The 23,708-nt window shown below is 48.1% G+C and overlaps 4 protein-coding genes across 5 annotated transcripts; 1 reads left to right on the top strand and 3 right to left on the bottom strand.

Annotated features, from left to right (window-relative positions):
* Positions 1-484: 484 nt before the first annotated feature.
* On the bottom strand, positions 485-6,090 carry LOC133890397 (uncharacterized). Its single transcript, XM_062330781.1, has 4 exons — positions 5,902-6,090; positions 2,493-3,311; positions 1,187-1,307; positions 485-752 (listed from the first exon to the last, which is right to left on the bottom strand). The coding sequence occupies exons 1-3, from the start codon at positions 6,088-6,090 to the stop codon at positions 1,248-1,250; spliced, it is 1,068 nt and encodes a 355-aa protein (XP_062186765.1). The 3' UTR covers positions 485-752; positions 1,187-1,247.
* Positions 6,091-10,299: 4,209 nt separating this feature from the next.
* LOC133890156 (uncharacterized) lies at positions 10,300-11,887 on the bottom strand. The gene is made up of 6 exons (XM_062330606.1): positions 11,751-11,887; positions 11,451-11,543; positions 10,920-10,950; positions 10,774-10,800; positions 10,580-10,700; positions 10,300-10,491 (listed from the first exon to the last, which is right to left on the bottom strand). The coding sequence occupies exons 1-6, from the start codon at positions 11,814-11,816 to the stop codon at positions 10,437-10,439; spliced, it is 393 nt and encodes a 130-aa protein (XP_062186590.1). The 5' UTR covers positions 11,817-11,887; the 3' UTR covers positions 10,300-10,436.
* Positions 11,888-12,088: 201 nt separating this feature from the next.
* LOC133890153 (pentatricopeptide repeat-containing protein At5g48910-like) lies at positions 12,089-14,028 on the top strand. Its single transcript, XM_062330603.1, has one exon. It carries the CDS (start codon positions 12,091-12,093, stop codon positions 13,912-13,914), a length of 1,824 nt encoding a protein of 607 aa, XP_062186587.1. The 5' UTR covers positions 12,089-12,090; the 3' UTR covers positions 13,915-14,028.
* A 94-nt stretch (positions 14,029-14,122) lies between these two features.
* Positions 14,123-23,324, bottom strand: LOC133890154 (CBL-interacting protein kinase 21-like). Of its 2 annotated transcripts, XM_062330604.1 has the most exons (13): positions 23,175-23,324; positions 23,002-23,064; positions 16,744-16,815; positions 16,517-16,624; positions 16,324-16,404; positions 16,192-16,245; positions 15,946-16,071; positions 15,644-15,853; positions 15,450-15,551; positions 15,003-15,119; positions 14,838-14,909; positions 14,604-14,678; positions 14,123-14,476 (listed from the first exon to the last, which is right to left on the bottom strand). In XM_062330604.1, the coding sequence occupies exons 1-13, from the start codon at positions 23,322-23,324 to the stop codon at positions 14,372-14,374; spliced, it is 1,335 nt and encodes a 444-aa protein (XP_062186588.1). In that variant the 3' UTR covers positions 14,123-14,371. The 2 variants fall into 2 exon arrangements, with proteins under 2 accessions (XP_062186588.1, XP_062186589.1); XM_062330605.1 differs by lacking the exons at positions 23,002-23,064; positions 23,175-23,324 and adding an exon at positions 16,911-17,648.
* Between the last annotated feature and the right edge of the window lie 384 nt (positions 23,325-23,708).

Genomic DNA, 23,708 nt, shown 5'->3' with positions numbered 1-23,708 from the left:
TCGATTGTACAGCTGGGGAAATGTTGACTTTTTACTACGTTGCTGAGATGCTGTCTTGATTATTATACACGTTAGTTTTCTAGCTGCCGATCTTGCCTAGAGTAACCACAATGCTCAAGTCGAAGTAAGGTTTGCCCGCGAAACAAATAGATGAAGCAATCTTAGAACGAAGGTCGATCATTGAAGGTAGCATCAACAAGAAGCCCCAGATTATCACAGACAGGGAAGATCAGGAAACCAAAACCATATCATTTGACATGCGCTGAAATCACAAATACCAGCGGTGGTTGTCTGCACGGCAGATGGTGGGTCATCGATCTTTTTTACAGCATTTCAGGCACCAATCTATGTTTATTGCAGTCTATTTTCAGTTTGTCTCTGCAACGCTTGGGTCCATTTTGGCCAAAAACGAATTCATGTTTTCGTCAGTTGCATACATGGAATGCCCTGAGAGCAGGCATTAGGTAGTCTGGAGCAAAAACCGAAAACAGAACTTCGAACTGTATTAAGTGCCATTTAAGCGGGTACCAATTCTTGAGCAATTACGGATGTAAGTTTTGTATTTTTTGGGTTATTGAATCGATCCAAAACTAAAAAAATTTAACTAAAGATTCACTCCACCCAATTAAGTTAAGCAAAAAATGAACTAAGTGCTAACCCAGAATTACCTATTGAATAACCATTTGCATCCCTAGCAATCACCACTGATTTGCAGAAAGATCTCGGCTGATATGAACGGTCTCCAGCATTTCCTGGAGAAAACAAACATTCAAACTTCAGAACATTTTACAACCAACCACCACTGTTTAGCTGGGAAATGCTCTGTTTCTGTAAAACACGTTCATTGTTAAAGATCACAGAACATCAGCTGGAGCTTCATTTGCTGGCTTATCTATGAGGAGACGTATTCTAAAAGCGACATCTCCGAGAAGATGTATTTAATCCTAAACATGCTAGATATCAAGACGTCGCCTATTGTTAATATATTTAACAACAAATATTCTTAGGGTGATATGTATTCTGGATAATGACATGTAAAGCAGGACAATGTTGATAGGATTAACTACTACAAGTACTTTGAAAGAAAACGCAATATATAGTATATGAGATAATAAGTTCGATTTTAGTTGATTATGTATATTATTTGAAAGCATAGGTTCAGTATGATTAAGGAGATAGGACTTGCCTTCTTGAAGGGTTAATTCAAGATTGGTCTTGTCTCTTGAGTTTCCCGGGGTTCTTCTTCATCATTGGATCTTCCCTTCAGTTTCTTTCTCGCGTTCTTTCTTAGAACCTTGACTTCGAGTCTACACATATTAACGATAAAAACGCACAACGACTAAGCAAATGAACACCAAAACAAAACTAATGAAATACCCAAGCGAAAGAAGAACGACGGAGAAAACGATGAAAGCTAAGCCTAGCAAAAGACGATCGGCAACTCTAATCAATACGAAACTAATACACAGAGAATAGCGGGATCATCTAGCGAAGCTAGGCTAAGCTATTATCCTAGTTATTTTATCAACTTAAGAGAAAACCTGAACAAATCACGATTAACTAGGTGAATATTTATTAGATTAACTACCGGAGACGACAATTAGAGATTCTACGTGTAGGTGAGTGCACGTGTACATGTATGAATATATATGTAATACTTATATCTATATGTATGTGAGCATGCATACATATATACGTAAGTATAACTCTAGATAAATATCTGTGCTTAAGTGTGGAGATTAAATATTCTAATCTATAGCACTAAACATAGTTATTTAGTGATTAATCTTAATTACCTAGTGTTGTTTAATTTCCACACTAATTAAGTTATATTTATTGCTATCATAAAAACATATAGGTAATTAATTAATTAGGTTAATCTATTCTTTGAATCTCATTAATAAATTACTAAAAGAGTATTCAATTAACTAATCACCGATGTTAAATTATTCTATCATATTCTATTAACATGTATTTATTTATTTAACAGCTACACGGATTAATTTATCATTAAGCATACTAAGATTAATTTATAAACTATCACATGAAATAACAATACATTGCAACATTAATTAAAAGATTAATCTAAAAACTACCCCTTTAAATCATATGATGATTAATCTACACTTAAGATAGATTATCATAAGTGATTAATCTACGATTACAACCTAAACATTTTTATGAAATTATCTAACTCACTTTATTTATTAAAAAAGAAAATCTAAATCCAGATTAAACACCGCGGCACGAAAATAATTGCCGGATGAGAAGATAAACGAACTCCAAAAATTACTAGATTTGGCCAGAAGATAGATTATGATTTTAGAGGAATATCGGCGAAAGAATCGCCAAAATCGGAGTTGAAACGGATGAATTACGGACGTCGAAAGATTTGCGAAAAAGGAAAATCCTGGAAATTAAAAAAGACTACTGTTTCGAGAACTTGGTCTACGGAATTCATGAACCGGAGGGAGAATGTGAGGGGAGTTCACCGTGAACCAGATTCGTGTGGACTCAGTGCATCGGCTGTGGACCAAAGGGGAGCACCAGTGACCGGTCCACCACGGACCAAGGCCGGTGGACACGCTAGCCTGAGCAGTGGATAAGGCCGGCCGGGCTTCTCCTGTGCGGGCGCGAGACTCACAGCGGGAAGAGAGAGGGGGGGAGAGGGCGGCGAGAAGGGAGGTGGCCGGCCGGGCGGGGCGGCTGGCGAGCGGCCGTGGAGGTGGCCGGGGGCGCTGGAGTGGAGGCAGAGAGGGCACGAGAGAGAGAGGGTTCACCGGCCTCTGCCCGTGTGGCACAGTGAGAGGTGGAGTGAGGGGCGGCCGGATGGTGGTGGCCGGCGGAGGGAGGCGCGGCACGGGCCAGCGCTGTGGGCCAGCGAAGGCGCGCGGGGGCGGCGACCGAAGAGAAGGAGGAGCCGAAGAGGGGTGAGCCGAGGGTGCTTGTGAAGGCGACTCCGGGTGGCGGGGCCGGAGAGAGGAGGCCGGGCACGGCACGCACGACGGCCCGACGCGGCGCGGGCTGAGCGGCGGCGCGGAGGCGCTTGTGCGAGCGGCGCGGCACAGAGGGCGGTGTGCGGGGAAGGAGGAAGAAGGGCCGGGGAAGACGGTGGCGGCCGGAGAACGTGCGCACACCAGCGGCGCACGGGAGGAGGCCGGGCGGCTCAGCGCGCCGGGACGGTGCCGAGGGGCGCGACCGAACGGGCGGCGGTCTGGACGGCGGCCGAGCAGAAGTGGCTGCTGACCGGGGCAGTGCGCACGCGGGTGGCGCTGCGCGGCGCAGACCAACGGCTCGAGGGCGGCGCTGCGCTACGGCGGCGTGCACGGGTGCGCGGCGCGGGAGGCGCGGGTCGGAGGCGGCACGGCGCACTGGCTGGACGTGGCCGAGCTGCCAAGACGGCGCGGTGTGTTGGCCCAGCTCTAAAGATCACACTCTCTAGCACTCACACGGTGGTTTTGCACTATGAGGATGAGGCTAACGGAAGAAAACAAGTCACTTGCGCATAAGAACCATGGGTACAGACTAGGAGTTTTTTTTGGCTCTGCACACTAGCGCCCTCTTTTTCACTTCACTTTCACCACACACACCTTAACACGAATACATGGACCCGTATTTAAAGACTAGCACACACACCTGCTGATCACCCTGGCCGTTCGGCTGATTGCGCACTTGCCGCATGAACCGAACAGAGCCGAACTGATCAGTTGCATGCTAGACACGTACACACACGGTGAGCCACAACACCCACCTCTTGACTCGCCCATCTCTCCTGGACTCCAGGCCATGTGTGCATGAAACTCCACGATCTGACGTGCATGTAGGATCACTCCACTCTTTCCTGCATGCCCGTGCTGACCTCTTCCACACACCTGACTTCAAGCAGTGCGTGCACACATCTGTCGACGCGTCGATCCGCGGACTACGCACGCGCTCCGTGCTACACTTCAGTTGATCGACTCTACGCTATGCAACCACACCCTAACTATCCTGGACACGACTAAACATGATAGACAAAAAAAATAAAACAACAAGATTAACTCTAACACGTTGGAGTTGAGCGCGACGGTGCGGGGAGAGAGGAGGAGGGTGACCGTGGTGCTCACTGTGAGGACGCGGGTGTGACGTCCCTTGACGGCGTGCATGGCGACGGGAAGCGGCTCGGCGATGGCAGGACGGTGCCATGGCGGCGCAACACAGAGGAGCAAGGGAGGCCGGCTCAGGAAGGTCACTCGTAGCGGCGAGCTACTGCTGCGCGTGAGTGCTGTGGTTGCGCTGCTGCATGTGTGTATGTATGCTTGTTTGCGTGTATGTATGCTCGTGTGAGAGAGGAGCAAGGAATGTGTTGCTGCTGTGCTTTGTGCATGCATATATGTGTGTGGAGAAGCTTGCTTGAGAAGGGAGAGGGAGGAGAAGATGGAGTTTGCCATCCAGTGGAAGGAACGGGAGAGAGCAGGGCATGGGGATGGGCTTGCGGTGGCCGGTGTGATCTTTGCAGGGAGAGAGAGAGAGAGGAAGGAGCTAGAAAGAGTGGTGGCCGGCATGGGTGCTGGAGAGAAAGAGAGATGTGAGAGATATCAATTGTATTTGAATTGTAAATTGGATTTGTAAAGATTCGAATAAAGGAATTCGAATTTGGAATCGAGAGTGTGATGATTCGATGATTGTACTTGGATTCAAAATAGATTTATAGCAATTCAATTTGAATGATTGAATTGAATTGAATTGTGTAATTCAAAATGAGTTCAAATTGAAAATGGATATTATGTTGGAATGATGATTTGAACTGAAAATGGATTCGTGAAGCGATTGAACGGGAAGGTATTTGAATACATTATGAACGATTTGAATTTGCATTCGAATAGGAAATCGACGAAGGTTCGATTGAAAATGGATTTGAGGTATATAGGATTAAACTCAAATAGGAGTATTTGAATCTGAGTTTGGCATTAATTCAAATAAGGGTATTTGAATTAGGAGAAAGATTCATACTTGAAGCTTCGGGATTTAAGAGATGTTTGAATTCAGGAGAACTGAATTCGATTTGTATTTGAGTTGAAAAGAGTAAAGATTGAGATTCGAATTTGAGAGACATTCAATTCGAATCACCACGCAAAGAACCAGAAGAACCAATAAACCAAAATGCATATGATCAATTCATTGCAACAATTTATTTAGAAATTAACTTGGTGTTTTCTGAAATATTTAGCCCAAAATAATATATTTGAATATATACATACGAGTATATATATATCAAATATATACTTCTTTGATTTTATACTAGTTTAATAATTAGAAAAAAAGTTTTAATTTGAAGCGAATTTTGCTATATGTTTATATGCTAAAATTCAGGGTGTTACAGCAAAAGTAGGGATCCCATAGATTTTTATCCTGGTTGATTTCAGAATATCAGTAATATCTGGATCCTTTCCATGGGTACTAATCTTGACCTTCAAGTTATGTAAGGCTAGCTCCGCAGAATTGAATCTAGTAAAAGTTGTGAGAGACTCTTTAGTGGGAAAGACAACCATAAATTTATTGGCATCAAGCTATCTAACTTTCCAAGCCTATTTGGGGTCTATAAGGTGTTTGAGCTCGGCTTCAATCTTCTGTGTTGTGGCCTCACCCGTGAGGATAGACAGCAACCTAGTGGTTTGGAACATCTGAGTCTTCTCAACTGGGATGTGGATCGAGTAGAACCCAATATTAGTTGTGGCGAACCCATACATTTGGATCTTCCTCGTTTTGCCACATCCGGTGGCACAGTCCACCGCCATGTGGTCGGTCTGCTTGCATTTGTAGCAGGATGGTTTCTTGATGCAATCAGCTTGATGGTGGCCATCCTGTTGGCATCTAAACACCTAATCTTTTCTGCAGGTTTAGGAAGTTTGGATCGTTTACCTTTGAATCCTTGGTGATTCTGCCCCCATTGCTGCTGCCAGTCCATAGATCTGCGTTCATGCCGTCCCTTTTGTTTACCCTGTGTATCAGCACCACCCAAATCAGATCTGTGGTCTGAACCACCAGATCCCCAGCCTCCATGGCCAGTCTGAGGTCTTGAATCAACGAACCCACCTCCTTGGCCACCATGGCCCCGAGAGTGGGTCGCATCTCTCATGTGGTTATGCGAGCCTCCTTTCTCGTTATGTACCCCAAAGCCCCTGTTGAAGCTTGTGATGGAGATCTCATTCTCTGTGTAGATCTCCAGCCAGGAGATCATCATCATCCATCCAACTCTCCTCCGACCTTCTCTTCCCCTAAGGTCTTCCCTGATCTTGGTCTTGTCGCCGCGCCATAGGCCCCCTCTTGACCACTTGCGCGAACGAGGCTTCCAGCGGTGGAGGGAGATCGAGGGGCTTCACCTTTCTCGCCCCAAATCGCTAGATGTCCTCAGTAGAGGTAGGAAACCCTATCTCTAAATGTCTGGTGGATTTGGGGATCCAGATCCAGGCGTGCGGCACCAGACGGGAGGAGTGGGCGAAGATATTTAGGTGGGAGTAACTAGCCATCGCGGTCAAAGATCTATTGGGCTGAGGTGGGCTTTTTGCCTAAACAGAACTTGGCTGAGATAGGCTCCCGATCACTTGGGTCGTAACTCTTTGAACCTGGCCTAAGGGATTTGTCCCAAGCCCTAACCACGACGATAGCGGTGGCGTCGCTTTTCCCGCCAGCAAGATCGCCAGCCAGAGATTTAGGCGAAGCCCGCCGCACCCCCTCCATACTTGCACTGTCCAGGACCCGCGGTACATCACCCAAAGCACATAATTCCTCATACGACGAAGGAGACTAGAATAGATGTTGTTTGATTACCTTTGCTAGATGAGCGCGCTTCTCCTTCATCAGCCATTGCGGTTGCGTCGAAATCTCCCCTGATCCCTCCCTCAGCCGGCGAAGGATCCCATCTTGGATCGGGCATGAGGAGTAAGTGCGCAACAGATCCACGCATGTTGTCTTGTTCGGCAACGGCACCCCTTGGAGAGGGGTAGGTCCCTGCCTCGCTAGCGCCGCGACCATCGGAACTTCGGCCCCCAGCGATAAGCATGCATCCGAGGCACCTCTTGCCCCCACCGCATTGCCAGTCGTGGCTGCCGAATTATTGCCGCCCTCTCCATGAGGGACAGGGATTGGGTCAAGATCAACTCCTTGGGCTAATACCGTAAGGGTTACATGCCTGAGCGCAGTTGACGAGGTAGGCGGGAGGACCAACTGGCGGGGCCGAACCCCAGATCCGCCTGCTGTATTCGGTCCCCTTGCCGGCGGTGGACCTCCCTTGGTCGTCGCGTTTGGAGCTAGCGTTGCCTTTCGCTTCTCCTCGCTCTCCATCCTGACAACTCGGGCTAGCTCTGACAACTCGGTCTAGCCCACCGTGGGGAGCTTTTTTTTTTCGACCAAGGGAAATCCCCTGTGTCTCCTTTTATTAAGGATCCACGAAAAGCTTGGTCAAAAACGTTTACAAGGTTCATCCCGATCTTCCCGAAAGAAAGAATCAGGTTTACATGTGTTTGGTCTGAAACATATTCAGACAATTCAGTAACCGCGGCACGCAAACAGCTAACTGAAAGTTCTTTATGAAAATGAACAATGACTATGTGGTATCCATCATACAGGAACTAATGCTCTTGACTGCATCTTGTCGTTCATCTTCTTCAAGTGGTCCTGAATTAATCTCGCAGCTTTTTTGATCTGCTCTCCTTACGTAGAACCTGCTTGCAAACCAGGCCAATACTGCATAAAAGCACAACACTTCAGTTTTAAACTTACAGGGACACAATGTTTCTGCGAATCTGCACTTTTTGAATCTACATTGTAGCTGTTATACGCATATGGATTGCATTGTTTTGCACGTACTAGAGCTCCACAATGGTACAAGACAATACCATTTTCTTCATCATGTTGTTAAACAACGGTCATACTAGTTGAACTGCTAGTTAAACTGAAAATTTGGTCCCCAGTTCACTGAATTTCTTCACCCTCTTCTTGCTTCTTTTTTGAGAAAATATCTGCTCTTCTTACTTGATGATCATGCTAATCAACCACATTGTCCATGAATTACCACATTTGCGAACGGTACCTAATGCGCTGTTTGTTTAACTGAAGTTTTGATCTTTGTCTCGGAACAAACCCACATACCTTCGCTGCATTTTTGTGTGTCTAATTGTCTTGCTTACTTCCATCAGAACATGAGACGCAACTCTGCCCCCAATCAACCGTCGTGAGATACTAATCCCATCCTTGGCTCTCTAAACACTTTCAAATCACGCGTTCGAGTTCAAATTTTAGAGGAAACTGAAGACGGATGCCGATTTTGCTCGTCGCTGGGCTGCTGCGCCGCTGAGGATTGTTCGCGTCCCGCGGTAGTAGCATTATTTGGTCCACCTCTGTCTGATGACTGCTACCGGTATCAAGAATTTGTGTTTCGACATCAACTCTTAAAACTGTTCTTGGGGTATGCATCAAGATGGTAGAGCCTCGGCATCCTCAACCATGAATCTGATTGTGTCCAATATATCTACCATGTGCAAATGGGGTCCTCTGTTCTGCATTTCCTAAAGGAAAGAAGGAAATATTCAGGCTTTCTGCACATCTGAAGTCTGAACTACCCATGTCAGAAATATTCAGACTTTCTGCATATCTGAGTCTGAACTACCAATGTCAGAAATATTCACACTTTCTGCACATCTGAAATCTGAACTACCCATGTCAAATTGGGTTGCTTTCTTCTCTACTGCGATCACTTGCGGACGGGGCCGTTGCCGTTGCCGTTGCGTCAAGGCGTGCTACTCGGATCACACGGTGGCGTGGCTGCTGCGCCACCCGTGGGCGCGCCTGACGTACCGTGAGCGGCACTGCCCGCGTGGGATCACCAACATTTTTCATAAAACCCCCTATTTTGGATCCAATATTTTGCAAATAAGCCCTCTTCCCCTTTTAAGTTTTTGGAAAAAACCGTCCTCCATTTGGCTTCTCGGTGATCCGCCGACGTCGACGGCCGCCGCAGCTTCCGTCCATTGCAAGCGCAAGATCCAGCCCATCCACCTCAACACCAGCACCCGCTTTTCGCTGTTCCTGTCCAAAGGAGAGGAGATTCGCCGGCTCCTGCGGCAGGGACACCGAAAGCGCGCGGTTCGCGCCTCCAATGTAACGCCTCGCCAATCCGCCGCCCCTCCTTTGGTCAACGGGGGCTTGCGGGACGAGATAGGGTCTCCGATTGCGTCGCGCCGGCGGCAATTGGATGGGACGCAGAAGCAATGAGCTGACCATGACAAAAACCCGTCCTTGCATCTGATGCCGACGGCGTACTCGATCTGGAAGCCGCGCCCGTCCGGCGGGAAGGTCGTCACCGACAGGCCGTACCCGGTCACGATGCTGCTCATCTTCCAATGCGCCGGCTACCTAACCAAGACGACGACGAGGAGGCGCGCACGGGCACGGAGGCGGTGGCCAGTGATGGCTCTGTCCCAGTGTCAGTCACTTCGCTGGTTGCTCCTGTGAGCTGCATATGGTGCGGACACTCTGTGCATATTTAGCCCGATGGTACAACCAGGGGAAGTTCGTGACTAATTTATTTTGTAATTCGTCAAAATACAACAGGTGAAATGTTGAATTCTTACTACGTTGCTGAGAGATGCTGGACAGATGGGCATCTCTGAAAACAGCCCCTTTGACGATGGTATAGTCTGACAGTTCCCTCGATTACGGAGGCAAAATTTATTTTGATTATAATTAGTTTTTAGGTCGACCAATCTTACCATCCGATAAAAATATGATGGTTCTCCTTGTTACTTCCTCCTCCTAACGGACTTCATCTCTGCAAATAGCGAGCTCAGCTAACAACTCACTCCCTCATCCTATCTGTCTCCTCTTGTCTCCGGCACTATCGAATCCGTAGCTATTGTCCCCGTCGTGCTAACTCAGCCCCACTGAGTTGTTCGCCCTCCGCCCTGGCACTGGTCCATCTGGAGGTCCTCTACCGCCGCAGCCAGTAGTGTCACCAACGCCTCACCGACCTGCCCCTGCCACCACGCCCGGCATGCCTCCCTCTAACCTAACAACGGTAAATCCCCTCCCCTCCCCCTAAAGCTAACTTCCTCGTCAGAGGCGTGCTTGCCAAAATTTCAGTCACCTGCAATTTAGAAGGTGTGGGTTATTAGACACCTTAGTTGCTAGCTGCCGATCTTACATATAATAACCCCAATGCTCAAGTTGAAGTAAATTGCCCAAAACAAATAATGAAGCAATCTTAGAACAAAGGTAGATCACTGAAGGTAGCATCAGCAAGAAACTCCGGATCACCATAGGAAACCAAAACCATATGATTTCATATGCTCTGAGACCACAAATACCAGTGGTGCTTTTATTCAAAGCGCGATTGTTTTACATCTGTACAATGTAACACTGAAAGCTTATGAATATGGACAAAGAGCAATGGTCTTCGTCTATGGTAGAAACGGGTTCTGAGAGGAGCATAATTCCTTCTGCCGTTGATACGCTCTTCATAAATCCAAAATGAATTCATCGATTAGGTAAAAGAATGTGTATACAAATAAGAACAAAATGGAAAAGACAAAGTGTGCATTACCTCGAAGCGCTAAAGGCACCAAAAGAAACTGCTGCAAACATTATAAGTAGAAAGGGGGCTTTAACCAACGTCTTATTTGATCTTCCACATCCTGTCCGAACACCAGACCGCATTACATGAACTGCATGAATAGTTTATCTCATTAGCTATATAGAAGCAGACTTTAAATTTTTCAATCATGAAATCTAATTTACCTTCCATCCTGCTCCCTAATCTTCTTCCTGCAAACGGCAATGCATGAAACACAATCGCATCAGCGGACATGATACCACAGTAAGCATCCTACTGCTTGCAGGTTTTACAAAGCAAGTATGGAATATCTGAGTGAGTAACAACATACCATCCTTCAAACAAGAATAAGCTTCTGCTACCTGCAGAGTACATTTGTAGTTACAGGGGAGGAAAAAGCAAAGTCAGGAATTGGATTGCAATGCTTGTGCAATAGACCTAATTCAAATTCACCTAACATGGAAATGGTAGTATCTATGTGGAAATATCAATATGTATTGCTTTTCATCTCTGATCAGAAATGCCTTGTGTTGGTCAGTTAAAGAAGTCTATCAGTGCTGGAATAACATACAAAATGACATCGATACTCTCTATAACGCCCAAAATATAAGTGCAGATGAGAAACAAGCAGAAGCTGTGCCTCGCGCAGTGGTCAGCGAGCGTTGTTGCGCCTGCGCCACCCGCATTCGAGCCTGCTCGATGCTGGTTTTCACCAATTTCATAGAAGGGTTTCCCTTTCTGTATTTCCCTCAAAAAATAGATGAGAAACAAGCTAAAGTTTCTGCCTTTGTACAGGGATTCCACGATGAACAAGAACAAGCAATAAGGAGATATTAAGCTCTTCGCTACAATTTTACCTTACCTCCTTGAATTTTGACTCAGCTTGGGATTTAAGATGCGTTGGGAAACGATCAGGATGAGACTCCATCGCCATTCTTCTATACGCAGCCTTTACCTGCATAAAAAAAGGTGAGGAGAAGAAACTAAAAAAATCGGAAGCGCATAGGCAAAATCTCCTCAACCTTCACCCGGTTTGGCCAAGATCTACCAGAAGCAGCTCAGAAATTGGTGCTGCGGAGCGAGAGCTACGCAACCAGAAGCAGCTCAGAACGAATCAGGTTCGCGGGGGGAGCAGTGAGAGAGATTGGGATCAAGGTCGGACCTCAGAGGGAGACGGCCAGGAGTAAGGGGGGAAGCCCAGGAGCTCCATGGCCTCGCTGCTCCTCATCGTGCCGTGCCGACCCCGTCTACTGCGGCGGCGGCGGGGACGGCGGCGGTGAGGCGTTGCCTGGTGTGTCTCACGAGTCACGCACGAATCGAGCGGCGAGAGCCGTTCGACGCACTTGCGGCCCCCCGGCCGCCTCGGTGGCAGACTTCCAACCGTGAGAGCTCGCCTCCACCGATCCAACGGCCAAAATCGTCCCTGTTAAACTAGCAGCAAGCGCGGCGGTTTCCCTTCCCCTGCCGCGGCAAGACTCGAACGCCTCACGGGCTCTCGCGCGATGCGCGCGCGGGGAAGCGGCGCGGGGGCGACGCGGCCGGAGCACCTCGTCGCGCACGCGCGCCTCGTCAAGTCTGCGTGCCCGGACGCGTTCCTCGCTACCACCGCGATGCGTGGCTACCTCCGCGCGTGCCTCCCGCTGCAAGCCATCCTCCTCCTCCGCGCGCTGCTGCCGCGGGCGCCCCGCCTCCTCGGCAACTCCTTCTCGCTCTCCCTCGCGCTGCAGGCCTCCGCCACGATCCCGGCGCCGGGCGCCCCTTTCACGCTCGGCGCCTCCCTCCATGCGCGCGCGCTCAAGTCGGGCTTCGCCGCCGCCGACCTCTTCGTGCGCACCGCGCTCGTCGAGGCCTACGCCAAGGCGGGGCGGGCAGAGCTCGCGCGCGCTGCGTTCGACGAGGCGCCACTCAGGGACGTGTTCCTGTGCAATGTCATGCTTGCGGCCTACGTTGCTCGCGGGGAGGTCGCGGAGGCGAGGAAGGTGTTTGATGGAATGCGCGAGAGGGACCTTGTCTCCTGGAACACGATGATCCACGGGTACGCGGTGAGAGGAGATGTCGCCATGGCGAGGGAGATATTCAATGGGACGGAAGACAGGGATGCTTTCTCGTGGAGCTCAATGATGTCGGCGTATGCCAAGGGCCGACGGTCTAAGGAGGCGCTGGAGCTGTGGCGGGAGATGTGCGCAGCCGGCGTCGTACCAGACTGCATCACCATGGTGAGCGTGCTTTCGGCGTGTGGGGACATGGGGACGCTTGCCGTTGGCGCAGAGGTGCATCAGTTTGTGGAGAGCAACGGGGTTGAGGTGGATGTCAAGCTTGGGACTGCTCTGATCGACATGTATGCCAAGTGTGGTGACATCGAGAATTCGCTGAGAGTATTCCACTTCATGCCGGCGAAAGATGTGCTGACTTGGAGCTCGATGGTCATCGGGCTGGCCAATCACGGTCTTGGCCATGAAGCTCTCAGCTTGTTCTCAAGGATGACATCAGAAGGGCTGAAACCAAATGAGATTACCTTCATAGGGGTTCTTATAGCCTGTACTCATCTTGGTCTTGTGAGTGAAGGCAAGAAGTATTTCAGCTCAATGAGTGAAGTGCATGGTGTAGCACCAAGGGTTGAGCACTATGGATGCATGGTCGATCTTCTGGGGCGATCAGGCCATATTGAGGAGGCAAGGCAGCTCATCAGGGACATGCCGTTTGAGCCAGATGCAGTTATCTGGAGGGCACTTCTTGGGGCTTGTCGCATCTATAAGAATGTAGAAGTTGCAGAAGAAGCTATGGCCAAACTGCGAGTATTGGATCCTCATGCCGATGGGCACTATGTCTTACTGTCAAACATATATGCACAAGCAAGTTCATGGGAAGGTGTTGCAGAGATGAGGAAGACGATTAGGAGGGAGAGCATTCAGAGAATTCCTGGAAGAAGCTCAATTGAGTGGCAGAACACAATTCACGAGTTTGTTTCTGGCGATAGATCACATCCTAGGTCCGAAGAGATCTACAAAATGTTGGAAGAGATGATGAATCAGTTAAGAAAAGCTGGATATAGGCCAATGACATGCTTAGTATTGCAAGACATTGATGAGCAATCTAAGGAGCGTGCATTGGCTGAACATAGTGAGAAGCTGGCCATTGCTTTTGGGCTGCTAACCACTCCTGCCAGATCAACTCTTCGAATTACAAAGAATCTCAGAGCTTGTGAAGACTGCCATTCAGTTATTAAGCTTATCTCCTTGGTATATGATCGCAAGTTGATCGTTAGAGACCGTAATCGTTTCCACCATTTCAGTGAAGGGCAATGCTCATGTAAGGACTACTGGTGAAGTTACCAACTTGTACCCCAAAAAATGCACCGTGCAGGAGTTTGAGCTTGAGAGGTGTTCTTTTAGTTGAGATCTGAAACAGCTGCATTCAAAGGGCATGCTCATATCATATATGCTTTCGTAAGTCGTGAAGTTAGCTAGGAGCTTCAGAAGCAACACAGAAGCAATAAGCTTACATTCCAATATTAGTTCAGAACAGAAACACAAAGACCAGGTAACTCTGAATCTATCGTGTACAGTTTACTTGTTTAAATCATATTTTCTCTCGGGAGCTGTTCCATACATTTCAGCTGCCAAGTTTTCCTAATCTAAGCCTCTAAGGTTAAATCCATGACATAAGACATCCAGGAGAGCACGTCTTTTATAGGTGTATGCTCAATGTATTGTTTAAATGTTTATCATTTGTGTTAGTTTGTTTTTACAACTCAATTTACAAGATCTTGTGATACATCCTTTGTTAAATGCCACTATTATATCTACCTATGCCTTGTCTGATAGAATCTTGCTTAAAAAATTGCTGACTTTTGCATACGCCCAAGTCTTCTGATAGTGTTGCACACAACTGCATCAATTAAAAGAAGAATGAAATACATAGTAAATAATAATATATTGGATTTCTGCTATAGTGAAATTATCAGGAGCAAAATTAAGTCTTTAAAATACAGAATCATCAAGGGAGAGAGCAATACCTGTCTGTATAGTGAGCAGTCTCCAGATGACTTTTTTAACTCAACAACATAAAGAGATTCATTGATCTCAAACACCTGGAATCACAAAACAACAATGTCAAGAAGTAGGAAGGTTTAATAGAAACATCATCACAAAAAATAAGAAGCGTCTAATAGAAAGGCACTGGGCACCATGGTGTAACAGCTGCATTAAATTATTTTTTTAACTTTGAATCTGTGACTTGATATAAATACCTCAGCATAAATCAATAATGATTCGTGCCCTCTTGGATTTGCTGGTCCCTTGCAATCTTGGATCACTTTTAACTGTAGGACATGATAATATGATTTTTCCAGTATATCCTAATTTTGTACGCATAGAGCTGAGATAGTCCATGGACACAATACAAGATGACTTACCTTTCCATTGCTCTTCTGTACTTGAAAACCCATTTTTGTGATAATGCTCTCAATCTTCTCGAATAAATAAGCTGGGGAATAATTGGATGCAAATCTGATTTTCCTTTCAGAAACATCCTGCAACTCCAAGTAAAATGCCGGACTTTATTGGAAGGTCATGACAACAATGAAAAACATCTAGATCTCTAAAGATGTTAACAAAGTTAATGCCAATATTAACATGTATACAACTAAGAAAAGATTGGCTTTGTCAATTTCTGGTCCTGACTGCTATTCTCTCCCTACATTGTTTATCATTTTTACTATCTCAAGTGGGACCCTTCCAAGTTACGTTTTGTTTTGTATGTTGAGTTTGGGATAGGACTTAGTTTAAATTGAGTCCTTAGTAGTAATAGTCAGGAAATTAAAGCACGCTAAAAAATAAGTTGAAACAAACATTGAGCTCACCTCTTTCTCAAAAAATCCAGATAAATCAAGGCAAGAGGACATTCCAATGAGTTGAAAAGCATTGATTTGGTTGATTGATATGTTGTCTTGAATGTCATTATGCTTCAGAAAAATCAGACGAATTTCAGTCTTTACGATTCTGAGAAAACTGTGGGATTAACATGGCAAGCATAAGTACAATTCACATAGGTTACCTCAGTCATATTTAGGCTGCCTTCATCCATGCTGTTATCTTCTTCATCATCATAAGGCACAGCAGGAGCATAACCTTGCTTGAACCAATCATGTGCCCTTATTCCATCCATATTTATGCGCGTAATTGGGTTAGGATCCAGGATCTTTCGCAGTATATCTTGAGCACCTTGAGAGAGCCACTTAGGAATATGAGCATTCCCCTTCAGAATCTGAGAACAAATTAAAAGCACACTGTGAGATGGCTGCGGCAAGTAAAATTAGCCAAATATGTTCCTGTAAGCCTTCATTCCTTGCTCTATACCTTCTGATATAGAGCAACCACATTTTGGTTGTCAAATGGAAGATTCCCTGTAAGCATTACATATAGAATAACACCACACGACCATATGTCAGACATCGAGCCATCGTAACCTCTGTTGAGAAGGACCTAAAATACCACTGTCAGAAATTCCATCCTCCATATGCACCAAGCAGAAGAAGATATATAGTGATGGGACCATGAATCCTTGTAGGTTCAGAGCCTGAGCAAAGGGTGCTTAATTCTTACCTCTGGGGCTATGTAGTTTGGGCTGCCACATGTGGTATGCAGCAAACCGTCTTTCTGAAAATAAAAAGAACCATCATTTTAGGCACTGACAAAATGATTTGGGTTTATTTGACATCGGAGAAAATAGCATACCCGTTGATTTTGTGGAAGGGCACTTAGCCCAAAATCGGAAACCTTTATGTTTCCTTTTGCATCAACAAGGACATTCTCTGGCTACAAAAGATTCAGAAGAAAGGTCTTAAATCTTAATGATGTTTTCTGTTTATCGCTCCTATCATTGCTTGGTATCAGAAGATGTCAAGTCTCAAGATAGGTTAGTGATTACCTTGAGGTCCCTATGATAAACTCCCTTCTCGTGGCAATAGCTTACAGCATCCATTAGCTGCTGGAATAGTTTTCTCCCTTCCTTCTCGGACACCTTCCCCTTCAATGCCTGCCATGTATTAAAGAGTTAGAGATGCACTTGAAAGCCTTTGCAAATTGAAGAATTTGCTTCATTGGTTCACGCATCACAAATAATGCTTAATTTAAAGATAAGAGAAGAATTCTTACAATTTTGTCAAATAATTCTCCTCCATTTACGTACTCGAGGACCATGTATATCTTAGTTTTGCTTGCTGAAACCTGCAAAAGAAGAAAACCATAAAGATTCAGTCCATTTGTCAAACAAAAGGATTAACGCTATGTTCCCTTGCGATGTTAAGTTTTAGTAATCTTACACATTTTTAGTGTCAGTTGCATCATTCCTCGGTGTAATTCTTCACGATTATGAATGCCCTTATCTACCGTTTTCCCCTTATTATCACACTGAGTTTGCTTCTAGAACAACTTTGCCCAGCCTTTTTCCTCTTTTCTCCATAACTTTTGACCATCTAAAATATCGTCCAAGTCAATACCACATTGGTCTGCAGAAGCCTTATCTGGCCTGCGTCGTTGTCGTTCTCTAATCTTTTGCTTGAAAGAAGCTAGCCCACCATGGACATTATCCAGTAATGTAATCAGTTGGTAACCCAACATGATAATCTTCATGGCACCTCCCCCTATGCATTGTATGATACTACGTAGGGTCACAGACTTGAAGGATGCTTGTGTTTTTGTCACGGGCGTATACATTGGAGGGAGGGATACTGTGAAGGTTGTACTTGAAGGAAGTGGTCGGACGTGGTCCTGGACCTCGACGGCACGGAGGAGCCGTGGTCGGCACCACACTGGGGAGGCAGGACTAGAGAAGAGGTAGGAGATAAATTGATCTATTGCTTAATCCCAAAGTCAGCCATGCACTCTGCATAAATAGCTAGAGCCGGCACCTAACAATCGGACTCTAACCTGAACCGACTAGCTATCAAATAGGAAACCTAAATCTAATTTGAACCGAATAGTAATCAACTATGAAAGCTAACTAATGCATATCTCTAAGCCTGATCTATTTCCTTCTGTGTTGGCTCCTTCTTCTTCCTTCTCTGGTACGCCAGGTCCCACATGACATCTCCCCCCCCCCCCCCCTTGACAATAAGTTCGTGGCGACCTCGAGCCAACCAGCTCCTGATTACTTCGGTAGCGTCAGGCAGGCATGACCATGTCAAATGGCAGGGAACGTGCTGTGGAAAGGTTTGAGGAGGCCGACATGGAACACATCATGTAGTCGTGCACCCTCCGGCAGCTGGAGACGATAGGCCACCTTGCCCATGCGCTCCAGAATCTTGAATGGCCCATAGAACTTAGGGTCGAGCTTGCTGCGGTTGCGAACATCCAATGATGCGGCAAGACGATGTAATTGGCGGAGCCAGACCCACTGATCAACTTCGTATTGCACTTCCCTATGCTTGCGATCGTGATAGTGCTTGTAGTGCTGTTGTGCTTGTTCCAAACTCTCCAGTACCTCGGCCAGAAATTCATCCCGATCGGTGATAGAACGGTCCACTGCGGGAAGGCTCGCCTGGTTCATATGCCCGCAGGGAAGGAGGAGGGTGACCGAAAACCACCTGTAATGGTGATGTGCGAATGGAGGCTTGAAATGAAGTATTCTAGCAGTACTCTGCCCACGCCAACCATTGGAGCCATTGTCGAGGGCGATCACCCATGAGGCAGCGGAGATACATAATGATGATCTTGTTGGCGGCTTTAGATTGGTCATCTGATTGAGGATGGAACCAATGACCGTGAGTATGACTGATTTTCTGTTGACGCGCAATAGACCCTTGCCAAAATCCATGGCAATATTTGCCCACACAGCTGAAGGTACTTCCAATGGCTCTAACAAGCCGGTGGGCTGGAGCTATTCTCCCTTGTTGCCCTGGCAAGTCACGCATGCCCGAACAAAATCCTGCACCACTGCTCGATCCGTGGGTACATGGAAATCGACCCGCAGACAGTGGAGTCTTTTGAACCCCTTCATGCCCCATACCGTGAGCCCCTGCTAAATCGACTGCTGACTCGGAGATGAGGTTGGAACAAAAATGCAGCCGCCAAAAGTGATGAGATCATCGGTGATGCCCCACTGTCCCTACTGTTCATTGGCCATGATCTTCGCGCATATAGCTACCAAGGCCTCATCTGCCAATGTTTCAGCGCACAAATCATCAAAGAGGCTAAACTGAGGAACCGATAGAGCCTTGGCCGACTCCCTTGTCTCCGTGTCCCGGTGCGACAAGGCATCGGCCACGACGATGGTGCATCTGGGCTTGTACTCCACCGAAAAATTGAACCCTAGCAGTTTGCTTGCCCACTGATGTTGCGGGATCGTGGACATGCGTTGGTCCAGAAGGAAACGGAGACTGTAGTGATCAGTGCGCACTACGAACGAGCATCCCCAAAGATACAGGCGCCAATGCCGAACAACTTGCACCAATCCGATGAGTTCACGATTGTAGTCTGCTAGCTTGGCGTGGTGTGGAGATATGGCGTGACTGAAGTACGCCACTGGGCCATATCCTTGATGTAGCACCACGCCAAAATCTATTCCAGATGCGTCGCACTCGACGATGAACGCCTTGTCGAAAGCAGGCAGCTATAGTACCAGTGCGGTCGTGAGAGCCTTTTGCATGGCTTAGAACGCCACCTCTGCCCCCCCCCCCCCGTGACCAGGATAAGCCCTCCTTTTTTAGAAGCTTGGTGAGCGGGGTTGCGAGACGCCGTAATCTCATATGAACCGCCGGTAGTATTTGGCCAGCCCTAAGAACCCTCGCACAGCGTGAACCGAGGAGGGTATAGGCCACTCCACCATGACCTAGATCTTTTGTTGGTCCATGGCCATGCTGTCCCCCGAGATGACATGGCCAAGATAGGCCACTAATTGCACCCCAAAGGGGCACTTTGACCGCTTCAAGAACAAATGATGCTCCTATAATTTGCGCAACACCAAACGCACATGGCGGAGATGCTCCGACCAAGATGAACTATATATAAGAATGTCATCAAAAAACACGAGCACGAACCGCCAGAGGAAGGGGTGGAGCACATCATTCATAAGAGCTTAGATTGTCGTTGAGGCATTCGTCAAGCCAAAGGGCATGACAAGGAACTCTAATAAACCTTGGTGAGTTCAAAATGCCATTTTCTCAATATCGCCCGGGAACATGAGCACTTGGTGGTACCCAGAGCGTAGATCCAGCTTGGTGAAAAACTTTGCGCCACGCAACTCGTCCAGCAGTTCCTCCACCACTGGAATCAGAATGTGTCCTTGATTGTCTTTTTGTTCAATGCCCGATAGTTGATGCACAATCGCCATGAGCCATCCTGCTTCTTGATGAGCAGTTCCAGGGATGAGAACACCGAAGAACTGGGACTAATGACGCCGTTGCGAAGCATGGCGGTGCACTGTCGCTCCAGCTCATCCTTCTGGACGTGGGAATAGCGGTATGGGCGCATGGCCACGGACGCTATCCCTGGAAGCAGGCAGATGTGATGATTACGGGAACGTTGTGGTGGTAGGCCTTGGGGCTTGGCAAACAGCATGGAGTACTCCTCGACGAGGGCGGTCATCAAACTGCCCGCCTCTGTCGACATGGCATGAAGAGCTGGTAAGGGAGATGCCTCCGCGCCCGTCCATGTGACGCACTTGCCGTCGTGCAGGAAGGGCATGCGTTGATGGGCTAAATCCCATAGAATTGGTCCCAGCGAGCCGAGCCACCGAACTTCTAGGACCATGTCGTACCCGTCGAGAAGAAGGGCGTAGCAATCCAGGACGAACACCTCGCCTTCACTGTTGGCCTCCAAATTGAGGCACTTGCCCGAGCTAACAAGCCGATCTCCATTGGCCACTGCCATGGTCACACCCATGCGCTGCTGAAGCAGGATGCTCGTGCATCGAGCCACTCCATCGTCGATAAAGTTATGGGTCGATCCCGAGTCCAGGAGTGCGGTGAGCGTCTTTGTCCCAACTCGCTAAACCTTCATCGTCTTGCAACTGGATTGCTTCAAAGCATGGAGGGAAATGGCCGGCTCCTTAGTGGCGGTGAGGGTGAGTGCCTCAGCTGTGGAGTCATCGTCATCAAACCCGACCACCTCGATGACAAACAGCTTCTTGCAACTGTGGCTGAATGTGTATTTTTCGTCACAATTGTAGCAGAGGCCTTGTGCACGTCGATCAGCCATCTCTATTGGGGTAAGACGTTTGCACGGCAGGGTTGCCACCAAGGACGTGGTTTTGCCCCTGCCAGGGGGAGCCGATGTCGCCCCACTGCCGGCGGGTACGAGCGAGGAGCGGAAGGAGGAGCGCCCGCTGCTGCGTGTCCCGCCAACATCCGCCGCCGGTAAGAGCCATTGCTCATAGGCATGCACAAGCATGATGGTGTCGTCAAACGTTGCCGGCTTGTGCAGTGCCACATCCGTTTTAAGGGGATTGACAAGACCAGCGATGAAGGGTTGCACTTGCTGAGTTTCGGTAAGTTCGGCATCACGGCAGGCCAGCATCAGGAATTGATCACAATATTCATTGACGGTGCCGGTGCGCCGCAGCATCGCGATCTCACCCAACGAGTTGTCCGTCATAGGCGGACCAAAGCGAGTGTGGACAAGCTAGACGAAGCGACGCCACGACGGCGTGCCTAAGTTAAGTTTGAGCTGATAGTACCACAGTTGTGCCGTGCCGGTGAGATGCAACGAGGTGTACCAAACTTTTCTGTCATCCGGTGTGCCCTGGCCCCAAAAGAATGTGTCGCATCTGTTGAGCCACGGTAGAGGATCCTCTTTGCCATCAAAGGTTGGAAACTCCAGTTTGGCGCATGGATGGAACCGAACGTCGCTAGAGTCTTCGCCCGTGTGAGGGAGCACGTCTCAATTGGCACCCAGAGGTGGCCGGTGGACCGAGCTAGAGGAAGGCCGTGCCTCACCCTAAGATGCCATCGGCTTTGGCAACCTCGACGTGGCCGTCAGGGGACCGCATGTCATCCTCGGTGGCCTGGGTGTCGGGTCGATTCTTCTCTAGGCGATTGACAACGAGATTCAAAGCTTGGACCTGCTGCGCGCCCTCAGAGACGGAGGCCTGAAGGCTAGACACCTTGGCAGGCAACGCCTTAAGCGTCTGGGCGATCGACACCAGTGGGTCCAACGCGGAAACCTTCTTGGTGAGCTCAGACCATGTCGTTGATGGCCTTGGTTAGTGCTTCCATCGACGGTGCAGGATTAGAACCAGATCAATCTGATACCAAGTTGTCACGGGCGTATAGATTGGAGGGAGGGATACTGCGAAGGTTGTACTTGAAGGAAGTGGTCGGACGTGGTCCTGGACCTCGACGACGCTGAGGAGCCATGGTCGGCACCGCACTGGGGAGGCAGGACTAGAGAAGAGGTAGTAGATAAATTGATCTATTGCTTAATCCCAAAGTCAGCCATGCACTCTGTATAAATAGCCAGAGCCGACACCTAACAATCGGACTCTAACCTGAACTGACTAGCTATCAAATAGGAAACATGAATCTAATCTGAACCGAATAGTGATCAAATATGAAACCTAACTAATGCATATCTCTAAGCCTGAGCTATTTCCTTCTGTACCGGCGCCTTCTTCCTCCTTCTCTGGTACGCCAGGCCCCACATGAAAGTTTTGTGGTGGGTGGGCTCATGTCGTGCAGCCTTCTTTCTTCTGCCTTGCAGGACCAAAAGCTGCCTGAGATGCATAGAGGATGACGCAGTGCACCAATTATTGGGATCGTGCAGACCAACTCTAGCAAAGAGCGTCATCTCATGGCAAGCGTCAGGACAACTGCGTCGCTATCTCATCGGCTTGGCGTGCTGCTGGGAGCAAGAACTTCCATCGATCATCAAGTTCGGTGGTTCAGATTGGACGTGAAGCTCATCTCATGGCTTGACAATCCTTATGATCTCATCCTTTACAATAGCGCCGAATGGCCGTCAGCAGATTTGCAGGATTCGATCATTCGACGTGACTGGGTCTTTGGTATTGATATAGACAAGTCTGCATTGCCCCGAGTAAATAAAATAAAAGACATGAGAGCAAAAAGTATTATTGGAATATAACAAGGGGAGACTCTTGCCCTTGTCTGATCATTTCGGTCGCTTATTTGTTTATGCCGATGTCCAAGTCAAGAAAAGGGAAAAAAAAGACGAGCTGAATATTATTCAAAGAAAAGTAGAAGACTGAGCTGCAGCCTGAATTTTCTATCTCGCCGCAGCCTCGAGGTTCACACGCAACATCGATGGCACGGTGGTTACTTGCCATGAGCCAGCCGATCACGCAATTGCTCAAACTACCAATCCTCCCTTCTTCCTCCTCCAAGAACATCTCCCGACATCAAGAACAGCAAGAGAAAAGACGACGAATTGGGAGGAGGGGGAGGTTGTGAACTTCACCTCGCACAGCCGGACGACGTTTGGATGCTTGAGCAGCTGCAGCGTCGTGATTTCCCTCTTTATCTGCGCCATTTCGGCGAAGGGAAGCTTTGAGCGAGGAAAGAATGGGTCCAAAAGGAATCGATCGCCGTCGCCATCGATCAACCGGGCGGCGTTCCGGTGTGTGGGCTCACCTGCTCGTCGATCTTCATGGCGAGGATACGCTGCCGGTCGAGGATCTTGATGGCGAAGGCGCGGCCGGTGTCGGCGTGCCGCGCCAGCCTCACCTTGCCGAAGTGGCCCTCCCCCAGCGTCCTCCCCATCTCGTACTTCCCCATACGCATTGCTCCGGTGGCGGTGGCCACCGTCGTCGTGCCTGGCGACGGCGCTAGCTCGCTCGGCGCACGGTGTGCGGCTCGGCCGGGCGCCGCAGCGCCGGTTGTCTCCCGGCGGGTGGAAGGGCGACTTGAGAGAGAGGCAGAGCGAGCGGTGGACTAGAGCCTGACCGGCCGGTAAACGGAAGCGACTTTTATAATGGAAGATGGCGACGAGGCTCCGGTGTATCAATTTTTTATCGGTTTGTTTAATTTAATTGATTTGTTTTGCTAATCTAAAGGTGTGGATCATTATTAATTGTCCAAAATAATCTGAAGATGTGGATAAGAAAAGTTGGAGTTTGATCTTTCAACTTTATTGTATACGACTGTTTATAATTGTTTGGTGTGTGT

Source organism: Phragmites australis, chromosome 14 (assembly GCF_958298935.1).
Source record: "Phragmites australis chromosome 14, lpPhrAust1.1, whole genome shotgun sequence".
NCBI lineage: Eukaryota > Viridiplantae > Streptophyta > Magnoliopsida > Poales > Poaceae > Phragmites > Phragmites australis.
The sequence above is the reverse complement of the archived record's forward strand: the minus strand, read 5'-3'. Positions and strand labels throughout refer to the sequence as shown.

Bases quoted from the DNA above. Each gene is read 5' to 3' on its own strand.
- LOC133890397 (XM_062330781.1), bottom strand. From the start codon at position 6,090: ATGGTGGCCAAGGAGGTGGGTTCGTTGATTCAAGACCTCAGACTGGCC. The intron at 3,312-5,901 runs GTAAACGATCCA...ACGCCGCCGTAG, and splicing joins GAATCACCAAGGATTCAAAG to CGCAGCGCCGCCCTCGAGCC. The intron at 1,308-2,492 runs GTGAACTCCCCT...TAATATGTGTAG, and splicing joins CCACACGAATCTGGTTCACG to ACTCGAAGTCAAGGTTCTAA.
- LOC133890156 (XM_062330606.1), bottom strand. From the start codon at position 11,816: ATGAGGAGCAGCGAGGCCATGGAGCTCCTGGGCTTCCCCCCTTACTCC. The intron at 10,951-11,450 runs GTAAGGTAAAAT...TGTACTCTGCAG, and splicing joins CTGAGTCAAAATTCAAGGAG to GTAGCAGAAGCTTATTCTTG. The intron at 10,801-10,919 runs GTATGTTGTTAC...TGCCGTTTGCAG, and splicing joins TTATTCTTGTTTGAAGGATG to GAAGAAGATTAGGGAGCAGG.
- LOC133890153 (XM_062330603.1), top strand. From the start codon at position 12,091: ATGCGCGCGCGGGGAAGCGGCGCGGGGGCGACGCGGCCGGAGCACCTC.
- LOC133890154 (XM_062330604.1), bottom strand. From the start codon at position 23,324: ATGCGTATGGGGAAGTACGAGATGGGGAGGACGCTGGGGGAGGGCCAC. The intron at 16,816-23,001 runs GTGAAGTTCACA...CTTCTTTTGCAG, and splicing joins ACGTCGTCCGGCTGTGCGAG to GTTTCAGCAAGCAAAACTAA. The intron at 15,120-15,449 runs GTGAGCTCAATG...TTGGAGTTGCAG, and splicing joins CTGGATTTTTTGAGAAAGAG to GATGTTTCTGAAAGGAAAAT.